General features: G+C 40.3%; 2 protein-coding genes across 2 annotated transcripts; one reads left to right on the forward strand and one right to left on the reverse strand.

Moving 5' to 3' along the window:
- Positions 1-1077: 1077 nt before the first annotated feature.
- Positions 1078-1849, forward strand: fshb (follicle stimulating hormone subunit beta; the record flags this gene model as incomplete). Its single annotated transcript, XM_084337103.1, has 2 exons — positions 1078-1224; positions 1643-1849. The coding sequence occupies 2 exons, from the start codon at positions 1078-1080 to the stop codon at positions 1847-1849; spliced, it is 354 nt and encodes a 117-aa protein (XP_084193229.1).
- Positions 1850-12576: 10727 nt separating this feature from the next.
- On the reverse strand, positions 12577-20279 carry arl14ep (ADP-ribosylation factor-like 14 effector protein). Its single transcript, XM_084337714.1, has 5 exons — positions 20126-20279; positions 18573-18768; positions 18330-18461; positions 13144-13190; positions 12577-13034 (listed from the first exon to the last, which is right to left on the reverse strand). The coding sequence occupies exons 1-5, from the start codon at positions 20194-20196 to the stop codon at positions 12806-12808; spliced, it is 675 nt and encodes a 224-aa protein (XP_084193840.1). The 5' UTR covers positions 20197-20279; the 3' UTR covers positions 12577-12805.
- Between the last annotated feature and the right edge of the window lie 259 nt (positions 20280-20538).

A 20538-nucleotide genomic window follows, 5' to 3' on the forward strand; every position in this document is an offset into this window, starting at 1 on the left:
GTAGAATAGTTGCTTTGACATACACAGCAAAACAAACTAAAACATTAAATCGTTAAAATATCAACCAATAAATGTATTGCCTAATTTAATAACTTAAGCAATTGACTCATGACGAAGGCTACTCCTGTATTGTGTATTTGGTTTGAGGCAGACTTCAGGCACGTTTGGAAGCTTCAAAGCAATTAGAGATGCAAGCAGAAACTTGAATTGTAACAAATGTAACAAATCATTGACACCCCCCTTTTTTAGTTGTTATACTACTTTGATACTGCTTGTATTGGCCCAAGTTAGCCTTAAAATATTTCTAAAACATGAGCTAATATGAAAAATTATTTAACATCACTATAAAATTAGGCCAAGGCAGCACATTACATTAGTAAGTTAGCAAATGCTTTGATAGCATAATTAATCATTAAATCAAACAGTCTGTTCTAAGATACAGTATAATAGCGTTGTGCTTGTGGGTCAGTATGCCACCTGGTACAAATATCTTTGAATAGGTTCCTCCTTATAGGCAATCTATAGAAGCTATACAAAGAAGCTATGCTTTTTGTTTTTAGAAAGAAAAAAAAAAGCTTATATTCTATGTGCATTTTTGTCCATGCAGGTCTCTCTGTGATTCCCTAAGGATGTACTATATGTGCATCTCTAATATCATATTCCTTTACATAAGAAGAAGAAATGCACTGAAGAAGAAGAAAAATAATAGTATATTATATTACAACATTTCCTCTATTCGCGTGACAGCTTCAGAAAGTGTTTGATTGGTCTGAGATGGATCTTATGTTGAATGAGCAACATATCAAGCAACTGCCAGTTGCAGAACAAGATTACAAAGATGGCATCAGAAATTAGAGTAGACAGTTTGCCTACTGTGGGTGTTTTTAAGTCCACCCTATCATCAAAACGCTGGAGAACATGCATCAATACATCAGTTTAATGTCATTAATGTCAGGATACATGACCAATGTTATATAGTAATATTCATCGTTACCATAATGCTGTGGCATATCTGATTTCCAAGCTACAGTATTCTCCCCTTGTGGTAGGCCTGAGCCAAAGATGCAGCTGGTTGCCATGGTACTCATAGCCTTGCTGGTGCTGGCGAGGACAGTGCAAGGCTGCAGTTACGACTGTCAAAAGATTCCCACCCAAATCACCTTGGAGGAGTGTGGAAACATCAGCATCAACACCACTATATGTGCCGGCCAGTGCTACATGCGGGTAATGGACTGAGGATATTACCACACTACCCCAAGATGCTCAATATGTTCCACCTTTAAAATCACAATCTGTTCATTGAAGAGCTGCATTTGCTTTTACACATTAGTATGACTTATACATGAATCCTGGATGAATAATTATGCACAAGTGTTTAGTACAGCTACTGACTCTGCTTGCTGTCTTAGGCCAATCCATACAGGCACTGCATGGATGTGGTATTCAGATGTCTGAAACTGTGTTCCTAAATACCACATCCATGCAGTGCCTGTACGGATTGGCCTAAGACAGGTTAACTGTGTTCTACATCAACCCAGGACCGGTGGGACTTCCTTACCAATTCAGAAAATATGGCAATCATTGGCAGAGTAATGTAAACAAGGCTCTACCTTATAACCACATTGCCCTGTGTCGTTGACAGGCCAGAGTCTATGAACCAAAAAATAACCCGCCCACAGGACAGGAGATCTGTAACGGGAAATGGACCTACGAGGTGGCTGCCATCGACGGCTGCCCGGCAGGGGTGACCTATCCCGTGGCCACGGAATGCGGGTGCACCACGTGTGAAGAGAGCAACACGGCCTGCTACCCCAAGTACAGTGCCATGTCAAGTTGTCCTGTCCAGTGATGCTCTCTCATCATCACCCATCTTTATTATTTGGTACTGAAATAAATTATTATCACAGAAAGATTGGCTTCATTCTCTATATTACTTAACAACGACGACACCTCCGACATATATACCCGTTTCTCCACATGGCAGATTCCAGTCAATATTGTTGCGTAACAGGCTACACTTTTACATAAGTTACAACACTTACTTCTTTGAAGTCAAAAGTGCTTTTTATTGTTTCAACAAGGCTCTTGTCTCTTCATTAGTAATCACAGGTCGGTCTGACCTTCTTTGTGACCCTTGGCGATTCACAACCATGACAACTTGTCAGCGCAGAGGAAAATGCCATGGTTGATCAGTAGATTTTGTCAATGAATAAAGAAAATAGTTTGGTGGGCAGAGGTTTCTCTCACATCATTAACTCAAAGGTGCACATTTTGGAGGGGGATTTGTATACATTTGCAGAGCCTGCAATTAGTTTATAAAAACATATTTAGTAAACATATAGGCCTATGTATTCCTACAATTATCCTACAATTGTTAGACAAAAACCACTGAGATGCAAAATGTGTCACTCAGTGGGACGAGAAAATGTATAAATATTAAATTGTGAATGTATATATCTCAGACTTGGGCAGGTAGTTGTGCACTTCTGAACTACAAATGTCCCCCAACCCATCAGTACTCGCTTTCTGAAACATCTTTATGGTCTTCTATTGCAGACATCTTGGTAGATGAACAATGGGTGATTGTAATCAATTAACAGGTGATTATTATTAAATGCCAACCCTGACCAATGAGCTGTGGCGTGGCGCCATCTTGGTAGGCTGACTCTCATGGAAATACTATCCCTCTTCGACTGTACCACTGGGCATACATACTGTGGTGGCACTGCCACCTAGTAGAGGTGTTTGTGTGAGCATGTCTGGTTTGTAAAATGTTGTATTTACTGAGAATAATATACATGTCCAAAACATTAATCATTGTTCCCATGTAATCATTTTCACACATTGTGTGTGATAGGGGCTACAGCTGTTATCCTGACATCCCATCTGCAGCATGTAGCCTACTCATTCATCAAGCGGTCTCAAGCTCCAGAAATAACAGATAGGATTTTGCTATATAGGTTATCATGACCTTCTCATTTATGTTGTATTAGCATTCAAATTGTGAAAAAAAAAGTGTCTCCGGGTACAAAAGTCAGACACAGAACACGACCGTGTCTGGACTCTGGTTTGCTTTGGGTGACCGCGTGCATGGGGCCTGTTTTCAAATTCTAGGAATTGAAATCCAAAATGTCACTAGCAGAACTATTGGATATCTTCTGAGAGAGATTAGAGAAAGATAACAGCAGCACTCTATAACTCCATTAAGCACTGTCTTTATGTCTAAAAATAGGTATACAGGACACCAAATTGTCAACACAGCACATCACTATTCTGGGCCGTGCAGACAAGCCTGAGGTAGCAGCTAATGACAGGGGGATAGACTACATTAATATGCTGTTAATTATTGCCCTCAGACTTTCCACTTGTGAAAAAACACACTGTGCAAACCCTGGTTTTATTCCTGTGAGATTCTCCACTGCCTGGTCAATGCTCTCAAGAATGATATGTTGAGATAACACCGGATTTGTCCTTAACTAGACATGTTGTTAAAAGGCCAATCAGTAATCCAAACCACCAAAAAGAAGAAATGATAAGAGACATACATTTCCATTCTCTAGTTGATTGACTCAGCTCTTGATACACGGGTTAACACTATAGGCCTACAAGAGTTAGTGTGTGTTTTAAACATTTATTCACTGTATTTTGTAGCTGTAAAAGCTTTGTTTACACTGAAGTAAATTTTAAAGCCATAATCCCTGATAGATGTAGATGAAATAAACACTATTTGGAACAATGAGTTAAGAAAGTTCCAAACAGTGTTAATTTCATCTACAGATCCTACTCTTCAGGAATGTATGTGAATATATCCCAAACAAATTAGGGATTAGGGCTTTAAAGATTTGTTTACATAAATCGTGTTGCTATGAACTTGTTGTTTTTCAACCTGTACACCTGTAACACCATGGGTTAAATATTGAGTTTGATTTAAAATGTACTGTTTGATGTATCACTGGATTTGTCTAGTATAGTATGTATATACTTGTAAATAATTATAATCTCACATATTATTTGTATATTCTTTATTATTTTTGTTTCGCTACCCCTCCCAGAGCTTTCCATCAAAATGATCAAACATTTCTCAAGGCGCTGCATTTATATAGCGTTTTTATCCAAAGCACTTTATGCCTCACATTCACCTATTCACTCACAACGAGGCAAGGTGCCAACCTGATCATCTGGAGCAGTTAGGGGATAAGTGTCTTGCTCAAGGACACTTTGACACATGCTGCTGGGAAGAGCAGGAATCAAACCGTGAACCTTCCGATTAAGAGATCTCCTGAGCCACTGTTGCACAAAACTATACAACAATATTTTTCTGTTAAAATTATCAGTAAAATAAAAAAAATTCACTTGAGGTGTAGTTTGACCAACTGTCAACTTTTCACAAAATGAAGAATGTAATCTTTCTTCCAACAAGGGAGCACATAATGTTAACCACTCTCCAAACATTCCGTGCAAGACAAAGATACACAGCACTCTCTAACCTTTGTACCAGATCTGCTTTTATTTTTCAAAGCTAATAAATCTCTAAAGACACATCAAAAAACAAACCTTTGACTCAGAATTGTCTTTTTTTTTTTTATTATTATCTTTTCCCCACTTCTTTTTTCGTTTTTATCCCCTCCCAATGTTAGTCGTTATGCCAATTCCCAATCCCCTTCCTGGTCGTTGCGCACTCTACCCCATACCGTCGGTCTGGGAGGGCGGAGACTATCACATGCTTCCTCCGACACATGTGTAGCCAGCCCACCGCTTCTTTTCACCTGGCAGCGCGGACTCTCACTTGGAGAGTGTAACGTGTGGAAGGTCACACTACCTCTCCCAAATCCTTCCCTTGCTGTGCAGGCGCCCCGACCGAACTGTAGGAGTCGCTGTTTACAACGACCAGGACCCACCCTCGCCAGCTTTCCCACCTGCTTACACTGCCAATTGTGTTGGTATGGACAGGCGGCCAAGCCGGAGGCACCACAGCTGGATTCGATCCCACTGTCTCTGTGGTGGTTGACAGACGCTTAGTCCGCTGCGCTACCTGGCTGCCCCAGAATTGTCTCTTTTAATGAAGTAGTTTGTTTATACTTCAGAGGTATAATATTTAGAGTAAGTCCTCAAAATGAATGGAAGTGAATGATAATCCTGAGACATTGAATGGTGAGGGTGACAGCAGACAACAGGGACAGCAGTGATCGTGAGCTTACTTGTAGATGCACTTAAATAGAGGTAAGGGCCGTGGTATACTTGCTTTTGAATACATGTTTGTGTGCACAAGAGACGGATGCTTTGGAGCACTTTGTGCACGTCCTCAGAAATTAATACTACGTGTCCGCAAGATGCAATGAAGCACGTCAACAGTGGGGGCAGTAGATGTGTGATCTCAACATAACCTCCTTGAGTGTCACCATGTTTTATGTTTACATTGCAAATCCAGATTTATAGTGGATAGTTCACAAGGAAGATATTCTTCTTTTATATAAGTCGGCCAGGGAAGATCTGCTTATCTACTCATACATGGTTAAAAACAAGTATACTGAGACTAAAGTGAAATATCCCTTTAACGATCTAGCCAGGTCACAATCAGTTCACCAGCCCATATATGGGCACAGCCACTGCTCTACTCACACGCGTACATGCACACTGCCTTGTCTCCTCTCATGTCATGAACCATTTTGTCATACAGACATGGTTCCAACACTGAAGAGTTGTGGGAGGTGTCAATGAACTCAGTAGACTTCTACTTTCATTGGTCTAGTTTAACCACGCCCCTATGCATAAGCCACACCCTTTCACATCTCATGAACTGTTTGTCGTAGAGACTTATGGGAGGTGTAACTGAGGGGTTACAAAACCCTGACTGTATTAAAGATTGTGATAGATTAAACCACTGCTAGTTATGTACTTTAATTACTGGCCAGACAGTACATCAAATATAGATGGTGAACACCCACAAGAACACGGCATTGACAAAGAAATAGTATTTGAGGGTATTTTATTATTATGCAACATTAGGTTACAGAATGAGAATTAGGGTCGCGCTTGTATGGCGAAGAATATGCGTAAAGTCAGTCAATAGCATGAGTCACTAAGAATAGCAGGAATCCTACGATGGGTCTAAGTTGACACCACCTGTCGTATAATAGCAACTATAGAAGGCAACGCTGGTACCGCCTGGAGACAATGGGTTCCCTCCGGGGTGTAAGGCCTGGAGGGTAGAGGAATGTTCGGATACTCAGTCTGATTCAATGAAGAATAAAGAGACTCCACGTACAGGAGTCGGTCCTTGTAAATCCAACGATCAGCAGCAAAGCAATAATTGTAATCCAAATGCTCGATAGCACTGATGACAGCTAGCCAGCCTCTGTCCACGAGGCCAGCCCGAGTTGTAATCCTCACGAGGTTGAATCCCAAACGATAGTGGAAATCAATGAGGCTCTTCTCCGGGTAACACGTTCCAAATCAATATAATCCAACCAGTAATGGTTCTGCAATCGCCGACGCTGGTTCTCCTGTGCACATGTCCAACGGTTCTCCGACTAGGCCTCCTCGGGTGTGGGCGACGTATTTAGGCCACACACCCTGGCTAAGGTACACTAGCTAAAACACGACGAACCGCTGGGTAATGCTACACACGAACGAACTGTGGCCGCACGATATACAATAAATGAACGACTATTTACTTCACATTAGATTAGGTCGAACTTGACGTTACTACATTAAACTCTGACACTTTACTATTCTATTCGCACATGTTCTCAACGCACAAGTTGCTCACTTCACCACGATGAACTACGTTGGCTTGTTTAGATGGACAAGCAGGTGCTCGGGGTAAGGTGGGGTAAGGTACTGCTGTGCGCACCTTGCGCTGTATATATACTTAAGTGATTTTCTAGTCCCAAACCGCAGTCTTTGTCTGGTATCAATACGCTGTCTCCGGGCATGTTCTGACATGCCTGAACTTGTCTTTGAACCTGACGTTGGGGGCCTGCGAGCTGGCGCCTAGGGGCGCTGTCCAATAAGGAGAGCGAATATTACTCTGGTTTGAACGCAGGTAAAGGGATATTCCGTGTATATATAAATAATATACAAAGTATATCAAACAATAAAGGTAGATTCTCAGTTTTAATCTGGCCCTTCACAACAGGAGGTGTCAATTAACTAGTACAGAATACTACTTCCATTGGTCCATGCATAAGCCCTGCCCACTTTTGTATCTTCTGAAGAGCAGCCGCTTTCATATCTCACAAATTGTTTGTCAGAGACTTGCGAGTGGTGCCACTGGACTCAGCGGGGCGTTCCGCTTTCATTGATCTGTCCCGCCCGCGTGTGGCTTTTTCCCAATCCAACAGTGCAAAAATGCGGAAGCATTCGTCACCGCACGCCACTACGGTAAAGCGCCTTTCTTTTCAGGCCCGCTTTGGGAGCTGTCGCGCGGAAATAGGCTGTCTATTGCCATTCTCTTTGACAAACTCTAACCTTAACCAGCTCCTTAACAGCGCCTAAACTTAACCGTTCTAACCTTAACCAACTCCGAAACAATGCCTAACCTTAACCTTAACCTTAACCATGCCTAACCTTAACCATAGAAAGAATATTGCCATTCTCTTTGACAAACTCTAACCTTAACCAGCTCCTTAACAGCGCCTAAACTTAACCGTTCTAACCTTAACCAACTCCGAAACAATGCCTAACCTTAACCTTTACCATGCCTAACCTTAACCGGCGAAAGAATACACGTTAAAAAAAAATCACGTTAAAAAAAATATATTTGACGGGATTCGAACTCACCAGCAACTAGCTGTAGGATCCACAGCCATGGCGTCTTGCCAATTGAGCTATTTCTGGATACTGAATTTGGGGCGGTGACTTATATATATTGTTAAGGCGGAATCTCATGCGCATGCGCAAGCACCTCGCGAGCACCTCGCGAGCACGCCGGCGCACGCACGCACCTGAGCGAGCACGCCGCCGCTGCGTGCTGCGTGAAGGAAAATGAAAGGCGCATTACCGCACGCCACTACGGTACCTCCGATGACGAATGCGGAAGCATTTTTGCACTGTTGGATTTGGAAAAAGCAAAAGGCATCCCGCCCCCTACACCTAAAGCTGCAGTAGGCAGGTTCTGAGAGATTTGAAAATTAGTTTACCTGCCTAGCAGAAATAGAGCAAGCTCTGCATCACTTTTGAAGCCCATGCACGCACAACAAAGGTTTTCCACAAACTCCCAGAGGCACCAGCAGCTTTAAGCTAAATAAATGTTTATTTTTTTAAATAAGAATAAATATAATAATATACAGACTGTAGGAATGGAGTATTGTGCGGAATGACTCAATTGATATATTGAGGAATATGGTACCCAAAACAAGAAGGATATTTGAAATGTACCGGTACACATTTAAAGATTAATTGCAGTCAATGAATGTGTCTTCTTGTATTAACCTCTTAACACTTTCAGTGCCACGGACGACATATCTCGTTTTATTAGCCCCCCCCACTGAGTGCCACGGACAACAAATATCATTTTTATTAGCGATCTGAAATCATATTTCATCAACCGAGTCTCCCGTTGGTACAGCAGCCCCTACAGGAGCTCAGAATGGAAAAAAGCACCCCCTATCGTCTATCCCTGTGTAACTGCAGGTCAGTCGCTTAGACTGACCTGGGATCTGTAGATATGTAGGGGCGGAGCCAGCTGGTTCCTTGAGCTGGCAAGAAGTCTGATCAACATGGAAGTCATCGCGGGACGGGAATCAGCCTGGAATATATATTTACAGCAGCCAATACTCAATCAATAAGCGTGATCGATATTTGGAATGGCGATCAGGAATTGGAATGATCTTTTTGGAGAACATCTGATCTGAGGTAAGGAATCTATTTTACCAGTCTTGGGATAATCAGAGTTGTATTCGCTGAGATCTCAGCGTTTGCCCTATGTGTGATGTGGATGTTTGTGCGCGATCGCTGATGAGGAAATAAGAGAATCGATTTTTCAGATCGCCTCTATAGCGTGCATACGTACACATATACTATCGATAATCTAGCGTTTATTTGAAAACGATTCATAAATAGGCCGAAAAATGACAGTTTGTGTATTCTAGAATATTCCAGTAAATGTCTTTTATCATGGAATCTTTATATTTTCCTTGAAAACGAGGGCTTTTCAAAATGCCATAAAACGAAAAAAGGAACCGATAAAAAAACAATCCGCTTCGACAATGTTGACTGGAAAACGAGTCATTGAAAAGCGACGGGCAGATTAGACACATAGCCATCATTTAAAACATAGATTAGGCGTTTTTAAGCTAACATTGAAGTGGATGGTGGCATTCAACGGGTAAATCAAGGTTAAGCAATGGCTCTGAAAGTGTTAAGCCCGGAGCCCTATTTTCTGAAAATCCACCTAATCCACCTAAAATACATACCTAAGTAAATGGAATATTGCTCCACTTCTACAAGGTCCATTTATATATTCTTGGTATCTAGGGACATCTATGGACCTCAGTGAATGTATTCCCAGTGTCAGAAATATTGTGTCTATTACTAGGCTTGCTTAAATTGTGATGAAACAAGAGAATATGAATTATGATTTTTCTTTGCATCTTTGAGAGTGAATAACACCATGCTAATTATGATCAGACATGAAAAACTGCCACTGATCTCGTTCAGTACCTTCTTGAGATCATGTGTACAAAAAATCTAAGGAAATTAATAAAGGGAAGATGATTAAACAGAAGGTTCTGTAGATACAGTACTGAATTCTCCCATCCGGACCAATGAAATTTGAAATATTATTATAGAATATAGAATAGCAGGCTTATAAATTACCTTATTATAGCCAATTCGCACACATATATATATATATTATCTTTCAAATGCCCGAGTTCAATTTGGATTTAGTATCCAGGGCTCGAGACTAACGATGTCCCGTCGTCCCGGGGACGATCAAATATTGATTTGGGACGAACAGAAATCTTTTTTGGGACGCAAACGGGACGAGAGGATTTAATTTTTTTCACAGGAAATGTCAATTAGCCGACTGTCAGTGCGCGCATATATATATATGAATTATTCTACGTTAATAAAACATACCTGGTGATCAACTACAGTTTGCTGTAAACATTATGATATGTGTGTAGTGTTCTGATAACGACAGCTGCAGCGGGAGCTGGCTCATGCTGGATTTGAGAATAGCATGCAGCTGCAGAGCCGCAGAGCCAGGGGCGCTTTCAGGTCCGGTCACAGGCCCGCTCAACAGCGCCCCCCACACAACGGCTGAATTGCCAATGGCTGAATTAGAGTATTGCACTGTGGAACAGCAGCATGGAGTCTCGACTCTGGACTTATTTTATTTTATTTTAGCAGCAGTTATCAATATCGACCAGGAGGACAGCGCGATCTAAGGGACATGTTTCATTACTAGTCAAGTGTCATTACTTTAGTTATCAAAGGTGTAATCTCTGGACGCAATGACATTATATAGTTTAAAGCTAAACTATGTTTTTCTTGTTAGGAGAGGGATAACTTATTCAGTTAGATTTGATTTGATCTTTATTTATCTCTAACATTTTCAACCATAAACACACATTTGTAATAACAAAAAAAAAATAAAAGGAAATAAAATACAAATACATTTAAATATATTTTCCTATGGCAGGAATAATCAACATGGCTCCAATTGGTTGACTATAACAGCACCGTGACCAAATATCCCTATACTAGCACCTTGTTAAACACTTTTTTTTATATATATATATATTTATTTATTTTTAATCATAATTCTTCTTGTGAAATCTTTCCACCTGGGAGCCTTTTGACTAAATCAATTTATTCTCCCCTTCTCTGAATGGTGTTTCTTATGGCAATAACAACTATAGACGACAAAACCAAAGTAAAGAAACGACATTTGATTTTTGGGACGGTTACATTCACTTTGGGACGGTTAAGATTGTATTTCGGGACGGTTCTGGGACGGTGGTGAAAAAAGTTAGTCTGGAGCCCTGTTAGTATCACCAGGTGCGCATAAGAACAGATAATGAAATCAACTGTATGTACAGTAGCTTTTTATTTTTATCAGGGTGCCACCACTTTTAAACTATTTTCAAATCTAATTGTTGCTACATGCTAAAAATAGAGATTAGAGATTATTGTATGTTGTATTGAGGGGCAGGTTAGGTTGGATCCATTTTGATGAACAACATCAGCATAGTCAAGAAATGTTCTTTCAGACACTAAATGTAAAACAGTTTCTAGATTGAAAATGTATTTTGATGATCAATGGGAGGTTTGAATGTAAGTTCAGAGTCAAGCCATAAACCCAAGTATTAATTTGATCAACTCTATGCAGCAGAGAAGTACCATCATTACACGTTATTCGATTTTGTTTTAAGGCTCCGTCTTGTACCAAAGACCATAATGCAATATTTTGTTTTAATGAGCAGTAGTTTATTAGATAAAAGCCAGTTTTGTAAGGTATTGAAATTCGATTGAAGGGTAGTTTGGATTTGCAGTAAAATAGGTTTAGAAGTATAAATTACAGTATAATCTGCATATAGTTGAATGGAAGAATTAGAACAAATTAAAGGAAGATCATTAATTAAAAAAAGGGAAAGTGGACCCAACCCTGGGGTACACTTCTTTGTAAATCAGACTTACTCCTTTGAAGGACAACATTATTGTTCTCTCTTACTATCACACACATGCACAATTGCATGCACATAGCCTTCACTTCAAGACATATCCATCTACACACACACACACTACCCCCCTCACGTTTATCTCTACAGATAGCCTTCAACTTGTACAGATATGCAAACACACACACACAGGGGTCTCATAAGTATACATCATATCTATAATTCATATCACGTATGTCAATGCTCTACTTGTTTTGTCTACTCTCCTGTATAAATACTTTGTTAGTTCGCCATTCTACTGAGATATCCAAGCTAGGGCCATTGCTGTAACCTAGGTCTCTCCATATTGCAAGTGACATGTCATTCCATCAGTAAACTCTATCCTTAATCAAACACTGCCTCAGTGAATAATATCTGGTCAAATTATAAATGCTAAATGGCTGCATTTATATAGCGCTTTTATCCAAAGCGCTTTACAATTTGTTCCTCACATTTTACCCATTCACTCACACATTCACACACCAACGGCAGAGGCAACCATGCAAGGTACCAACCTGCTCATCGGGAGCAGTTAGGGGTTAAGTGTCTTGCTCAAGGACACTTCGACACGCTGCCCGGGAGGAGCGGGAATCGAACCAGGAACCTCCGGATAACCAGACGACTGCTCTACCTACCGAGCCACTGTCGCCCCTCTGGAAATTATTCCACATGAATAGTCATGAATTATTATTATTACCATCTCTTATTTGATTAAGATATATTTCTTAGCTGCCTGTATGTTTCCCAATCAGCATTGTTCCTTGTCTGATGAAATTGAACTCTAGCCTTAAAAGTCAGTACAAATGTTTGTATGGCAGATAAAGTTCACTGTGGAAACGTTCTGGAGCTACATTGAGTGTGCAGTATCCCTTCTTATTTTAGTCTACACAGCCCCAATGATCAGAACATCTTCGTAAAAAAAGTCTTTATTCAGTTAAAGCAGCTTCAACAGCTCTATCGACCTCGACATGTTTCTACAGTAATCATGCCATGGCATGGGCATTGAATTCAAGATGATATATTGATATCAAAAACTTCCTAGTAGCTGCTTTAAAAACAAAACAGTTCAGAAGGAGCAAACCATGCTTCCCCGCTGCTCCTCCATGTCAAGGCCAGTCCATTAAATTATTCACTACTAACTAACCAGCGTACTTATTGCGAATGATCTCTCCGCCTTCCACCTCCACCTGTTCATACAGCCACTTCCTGTCGCAGCGGCACTCCACGCCACATTTGCGTGAGCCACAGTCCGAGCAGGGGTAGAAGCAGCCCATGCAGTCCACATCTAGGCAGTCGCACATGTCTTTGCCATTGGAGAGCAGTCGCCCCTCTTTGTCATAAACTTTGCTCTTCTGTCCCATGGTCTGTCTGTGTAGAGAGGGAAACACTCAAATCCCTGTCCCATTCATTGGCTGTTTTAACATTTCAGCATTTCCCTCAGCGCCATTTGAATCAGAATTCAGTTATCAAATCTCACCTGTCATTGGCTGCGTTTTTGCCTCCACGCCCACCACCTCGTCCACCCTGAGGTAAAAAGAGAGAAAAACATATTATGCTATGGTAAGCTATGCCAGGGATAGCTTAAATACATTAGGTACTGTATAGGAGTTGTATAAGAGCCTCACAAAGATAAATGAAATACCACAGTACATATCAGTTCCACCCAACCTCAAACACTATCTCAACATTATCATCATCTCCTGTTGAAGAATCAATAGAGGCCTTGCACAGAATGTTTGTGTAGTTCTCCTTCTTCCATAGCAACCATTGCTAGAGTTATTACACTTTTTAAGAATGAGAGCAAGGTTGCTCAAGGTAATTATAGACCAGTGTCCAGTTTTGGGGTTATATCCAAGGTTCTTGAAAAAATTATCTACGAACAGATAAGAGGAATACATGTTTAAGAATAATATTTTGTATGATTTGCAAGCAGGTTTTAGAGCATTCCATTCTACAGACACATGTCTGCTATACCTCACTGATTATATTAAAAAGGAAATTGACTATGGTAAACTTTGTGGTATGGTTCTGCTCGATCTACAAAAAGCATTCGATACAGTCGATCAGATTTTATTGTATAAATCGAAAGACGACGATTCTGCTCTTGTTGTGTCCCATAAGGACAAGAACGTGGTTGAGAGCTGTATGGGTGCAGAGCTGTGAGCAAATGACTCTCCGATAATAGGCTCCCTCTTCATCTCGGTAAGACGGAGTCTATTCTCTTTGGGACAAATGTGAAATTGGGCAGATCACCTGGCTTCAATGTTATGGCTGGTGACACGGTAGTGGCAACTAAAAACTGTGTCACATACTTGGGGTGTGAAATGGATCAGTCTCTCACAGGGGAGAAGATGGGGTTAAAGGTTAGAGCCAAAGTCAACCAATTATTATTATTAATTTGTTTTTTCTGACCAGAAAGGCAACATTTTTAGATATTAAAACCTTTAAATTGCTGGCTATGGCACCAATTCAACCCCACTATGACTATGCAAGTACAGCGTGGTACACCAATACCCCTAACCACATAAAAACAAAACTACAGACATCCCAGAATAAATTGATTAGGACTGTTTTGAATTCATCTTCTCATACCCATGTTGGCTGCTCCCAATTCATATAACTAAAATGGTTGTCAGTTGAAGACAGAATCAATCATTTGAAGCAGAGTATTACCCATAGAATAATGAATAGTCAATGAATCCAAAATGACAATGTTGTTAGAAGTGGTGGAGAGAATAAAAGCTAGCATATAATGGTAGTGCCTGGTTAGGAGCGAACGATAATGGATGGATTATCCAATGGGGGGTCCGGGGGGGGGGGGGGGGGGAGCGAGCGCATATGTGTGTAGGGTATTAGATAGCAGGTATTAGGGGTATATCTTGTATAAGACATTTATCTAAATGGTGATTTCATTGGATGTGCACTGTTAATTAATGCTTGTATATCTAATTTTATGTTGTCATGTTTGTTTATGCGTTTGTTTAAAAAATAATAAAAAAATAAAATACAAAAAGAATAATGAATAGTTCCGTTCTGAAGTATTTAAAAGATTATTTTAAACTCGTCAGGGAGACTCATGGCTATGCCACCAGAGCAAGTGGAACAGATATTGTCCCCTGTAGGATTAAGAGTGAGGCTGGGAAAAATACCTTTCAGTATTCAGCTACCATCTCATAAAATAAATGGTCACAATTAGGCATTTTAAAATAGCAGTGAAGGGATGGTTGCCTAGCCGTCCGACAATTGAAGCAGTTTATTTTGTATATGTGTTGTTTTATATGTGTTGTTGTAGTGTAAGAGTTTTATGTATTTTTGTTTTAATGTGTTTTTTGCACCTTGCTGAGACCTACCTGTGCCAACTATTGCTGTGACAGACGAGGACCACAGTGGAAATAAGTTGTGTCAGAGAGACTATATTATTGTGTGATAATTCCTCAAACAATGTAATGCAATGTTTGTGGCCCAATTGCCTCCCACAAGCCGGCTGCAATGTGGACGAAGCCTTGCATCACGTGTCCCCTCCGGTACTCGAGGAGGCAGCCGTCGCATCTTTTCACCTGCACAGCGCGATCTCTCAGCAGCGAGGGTCTGCGTGGGAGGGACACGCCGCCCTCGTCGCTTCCTGATTCTACTGCGCAGGCGCACCAACCGACCTGTAGGAGTCGCTGTCCACAGCGTCCGATCCCCACCCCCTAATACTGCCAATTGTATTAGTATGAACGACCAGCCAAGCTGGTAGCAACACCGAGAGCTGGGCTCGAACCCAGCATCTCCTGTGTTGGTGGCGAGCGCCTTGCCCACTGCGCCACCTAGCCGCCCCACTTAAGAGAAGCTTCTCTCAATTCTTTCCAAACAAATAATTTCCTAAACAATTGAATGTGATGGGATAAGAGCTGAGAACTTCTCAAATGTAATAAATATGTTTTTGATGTATACAAAACCTACTGTGACAAAGAATTAACGGGCATAACCTTGGAACCTAGATTTCATACAATCCTGTGTTGAGGACAATTCTTTATTATCAAAATATTGTTGACTGTTTCACCCAATTAAATACTATAGCATATTTAATGGAGTTTACATGGTCTAGCCCTGTTGCACAGCGCAAGCATTAAACTATAACGGGCGATAGCCAAGCCGAATGGCAGAGTTGTACCAAGGGCAGAACGTGTATTCGCATCTCTTGTGAATTTGCGCACAAAAAAGAGAATATAGACCATGTTACACTTTATGTACCTTTGAAGATCTACCTGTTAATCACAAGACTGGCCATCACATGTTGATAAAATATCTATATAACATTAATTTGTGCAGACTAGTAGGATTGTCATTACCCTCACGTTTCTACAGTGAGAAGCAACATTGATGTGTACTGACAGACATGGAAGAGGCAAGACAATGGGTCTCATTCCCGAAAAATTTTTAAAGATATATTCTGGAAAACTTATCTTGGAACCACTGAGACATAATCTATGACAAGTACACTCTGAGTCCTGAACGTGCTGGTAATATAAGTGGCTGAAACGGTCGCAGAAATTATATGATCCGATATCTGCTTGGAGAATGGCATTCTGTCATAAACTCCAAAGCGCGTTCCCGTTCAGCTCATTTGCATACAAAACACCGCCTCCATAGCTCCTTATAAGGCAACTGGTGACGCAGCTGTGTGAAATGGAATGGCGGAAGTGTTTTGCGAGCCGCGTGATTACGAAACCTAGCGTCAGTCAGTGCCAATCAGAGAGCGTCTCCGAGAAATGCGGCTAGGTTTCGTAATCACGCTTGCGCCCATCAAAACTAGATTAGATTAATGTATTGGCATCATATACAGCTCGCGGTACACACCTGCCGCAGCGCGCACACACAGACGCGCGCAGTACTGTATATGAATGAATGAATGACATATAATATATATAGCCTACGGCGGGCGTAATGAATGAACGCAGTATGGCTTATTATTCCACAATTAAGCCTATAGGCTACTGTTCATTCGTAGGCGCACACAAGACTTGTTATGGAATATTAATGCAGTCTATTTCCACCGATTAGCTTTAGTTCTTATTTATTTATCCACTGTCATTTCAGTGTTGGTGTATAGGCTATATATTGTATTTCAATATAAGTTTAATTGATTAATGATATATTCAAAGGAATGCAGGTTTATAGCTATATCAACCCCCTCCAATGTACAGTAAATGACCAAGTATGGTTGTCAATATTCCAATGTACAGTTTTGCTTGTACAGTGTAAGTCTATCCCCCACCCACCCCTACCCAACCTCCTCCAACAGTTTCTACGTCAAATGTACTCTCTTTTCTGGACTCTTTTTGTATCACAAACAGTACTGTATTTGCAAATCTGGTATGTCATAAATGTATAGATGTAGCAGTACTGTCTATCTGTGTCATGTGTGTCATATGTTATGATGAATTGAAAATGGGGGACCCTGATGTAAACAAGACGAAATTCTTTCTCTGGTCTGCATCCCCTTATGTAATTGAGCTGTACTGTACCCATTCTGCAATCTGTTAATAAAGTTTTCAATCAATCAATCAAACAAAGGTCTGTCCCATTGTATACCAATCAATGGGATACATTGCATGTTGACCTGCATTCTTTCAAATGTATATAATTAATCATTAAAACAGATGTGTAACAAATAAGAAATACAAATTCCACAGAAGGCATTCAATTATTATTATTTTCAATAATTGCATAATTGTGTTTGAATATCTGAGTAATTATTTGTCCAAAATAGCTGGTTCAGATATGGTTAATCCAGCTGCCCTGTGATCAGATGAATCCATATTATTTATTTTTCCGACATCAAATTCGTAATTTCTTATCGTACAAATATTGTCATATTTATTTTAATTATGATTAAGTAATTAATTCCAAGGAGGCCTGTAGCGTTGACGTGAAGGAATCACTATGAGAACACAGTCTGTCAAGTTATAATAACATTTTAAATTAGTCAATCAATCATGAGATTTGATCGTGGGCTGAGAGCATACTTAAGTGTGCTCCTCAGCACTCTTAGATCTGCTCTCAAATAAGATCTCATGAAAATTTGAGGACTCCCACTCCCAGCCCTAATATGTCTTAAATAGGCCAAAATCTGGCTAAGACGAAATATTTTGTCGTAACTTCGTTCGAGAATGAGACCCAATGACGTCCTTCGTATCCTGACAGTAGACTAATAGTCAACACATATGAATGTTTTATAGTCTATTTAAGTTAAGACTAGATTAACCATTTCCAATTATTGATCAAATATAGCTGGAGAAGGAATCTTGAAAGCATACTGCATCAACATTTCCAACTCTCTGCATAAGGGCTCAGCTATGTGTGTTTCAGAAAATCAGTTCTTGTGACAATCACATCACAAACAAAACAGGAGACATTTTGAACCACACAGCATTGCAGCCATAAGGTCATTTTAGCAAAAGCCTCCCTTTGTCTTGCTCTGAGGAAGGCTTTTGCCAAAAACATGTTCAAGCCTAATTCAGCCACAAAATAAAAATGGTTTTTGAAGTGTCTTCATTCCCATGTTGTTCATGGATTATTTGTGACTTGATCTATTGCTTGTGGCAGAGCACCCAGGCTGAATGTATGAGGAGGCACACCTGCTATCCATTCAAAACAGGAAAGTTCTTTGAAACTCACCCTGAAACCCCCTCGTTTTTCCTTCCGTTGATTGGTAGCCTCCCGCACTCCCTTGTCTCTTTCCGTTTGTGTTCCCAATCGGTTGGTGGGGTTTGTATCCTTGGAAACCACACCCCTCTTCCGTAACTCAATCTGCAGAGGTTTTAAAAACATAATTTATTTAATGAGCACAACATATAGTCCTATAAAATACTGGACTACCTGCGTATGTTGTAAATAAGGCTTCCAACAATAACCCATTACCCTAGACGAGTCATGCCCTGGCGCAAATATGGTGGGCACGGCATCCTCCTTCAGAAACTGTTTGCCATTATAGTCCCTGAAGCAGTCGGGTCGGAAGTGTTCTGAACAGAGGCAGGTGTTAGTGGTCGGAAGGAAGTTCTTCATCCCCAAACTGTCGACCCATTGGCTGGCAAGTTGAGGCTTGCTGAGAGGGAACCTGGAGTGAAGGAGAGTGAGAAGAGTGTTAAAATGAGTGTGTGTTTATTACATATTCAACTTCTTTGTCCCATTTACTCAGAATTACACATTAATGAACTCATCCGCCACCATCTACTGTTACTGGTGAACATCCTGACACACCTTGTAGTATTATTACACTGATTGTACACTGACAGAATTGTCTTTAATTAATTAGGAATAGACGTGCATGAAGCATCAATTTCCAACTACCATATTGTGTCTAATATAAGACAGAAAGAAATCTGAAAAAGGGGCATAGTCTTATTTTCGTGGTCTAGACTTTTAAATGTCATTATACAATCATTAATGATGCAGCCTTCTCGACCGTGCGGAGCAAGGTTGAGAACAAGTGTTGCCGAGGATGGAGGTCAGAGCTCGGCTCATGCATCGATGAAGAGTGCAGCTATAGCTGCGAAAACGAATGTGAATTGCAGGATACATTGATCATCGAGACTTTGATTGATTGATTGAAAACTTTATTAACAGATTGCAGAATGGGTACAGTACAGTACAATTAACTTCGAATGCACCTTGTGGCCCTGGGTAAAACAAAAAGCCTACCCAACCTCCCCCAATGTACAGTTTTTACGTCAAATGTATATACTCTTTTCTGGACTATTTTTGTATCACAAACAGTACTGTATTAGCAAATCTGGTATGTCATAAATGTATAGATGTAGCAGTACTGTATATCTGTATGTCATGTATGTCATTATGTCCTGATGAATTGAAAAAGGGGGACCCTGATGTAAACAAGACGAAAGTCTTTCTCTGGTCTGCATCCCCTTAACAATTGTGTGTATTGAGCTGTACTGTATTGTACCAATTCTGCAATCTGTTAATAAAGTTTTCAATCAATCAATCAAACGTTTTTATATAAAACATTTGCCAAAAGATGATAAAAACAACAGCCTACATTGAATAAAACTATATATTATTATCATTATTTTCAAATAAAATAAATGTATTTATAAAAACAAGAGTTGGTCTTCAAAACAGTATTTTTTCCAAAAGAAATCTTGAAAAATCAGGGTCATCTTACATTCGGCCCAATAATACGGTATATAATTAATAGCAGGGAGTAAGGAGAAATGGAGCTTTTTATTTTCTGCAGTTCCTGGTGAGAGAAACTAATAGAGATTAGCTTCTCGTTGCAGTCTCATTCAATAGTTGAATTCTAGTTATATAATTATATTGTAATAGAGTCAACAACACGTATGAGTCAACAACACGTATAGTCAATACAATATGGACAGAGCTAACTTAGCTACTACAAGTCGAGCTAACTTAGCTACTGCAAGTCTTGCTAGAGTAGAGATTTGATGCAAACCTACCTGTAGAATCTTATTTCCGATCCCTTTACAAACTTATTTGTGCACCCGTATGCTGCACAAATAACAGGCATGGCGTCTTAAATGTGTTGAAAATGCGCTGAGAAATCAAACAAAAGCACACTATTTGAAACCAGTGCTCGATAGCAAAAACACGCATGCGTCAAGCGAGTGGCAGAATCATTTGGACTTCCGTTCAATGTTATTTCAAAGTAAAGGATCTCAAATTGCACTCTGCCTCTGCCTCTGAGTCTCTGCCTCTGCTTCTTCTGCTGCTTCTGCTGCTGCTTCTTCTTCTTCTTCTTCTTCTTCTTCTTCTTCTTCTTCTTCTTCTTCTTCTTCTTCTTCTTCTTCTTCTTCTTCACTGTCGAATTCCGGCCCTCCCTATAGCGTGAATACTTTCCCCAAGGCAGTTG

The sequence above is a fragment of the Notolepis coatsorum genome (genome assembly GCF_963971535.1).
Source record: "Notolepis coatsorum genome assembly, chromosome: 20".
NCBI classification, from domain to species: domain Eukaryota; kingdom Metazoa; phylum Chordata; class Actinopteri; order Aulopiformes; family Paralepididae; genus Notolepis; species Notolepis coatsorum.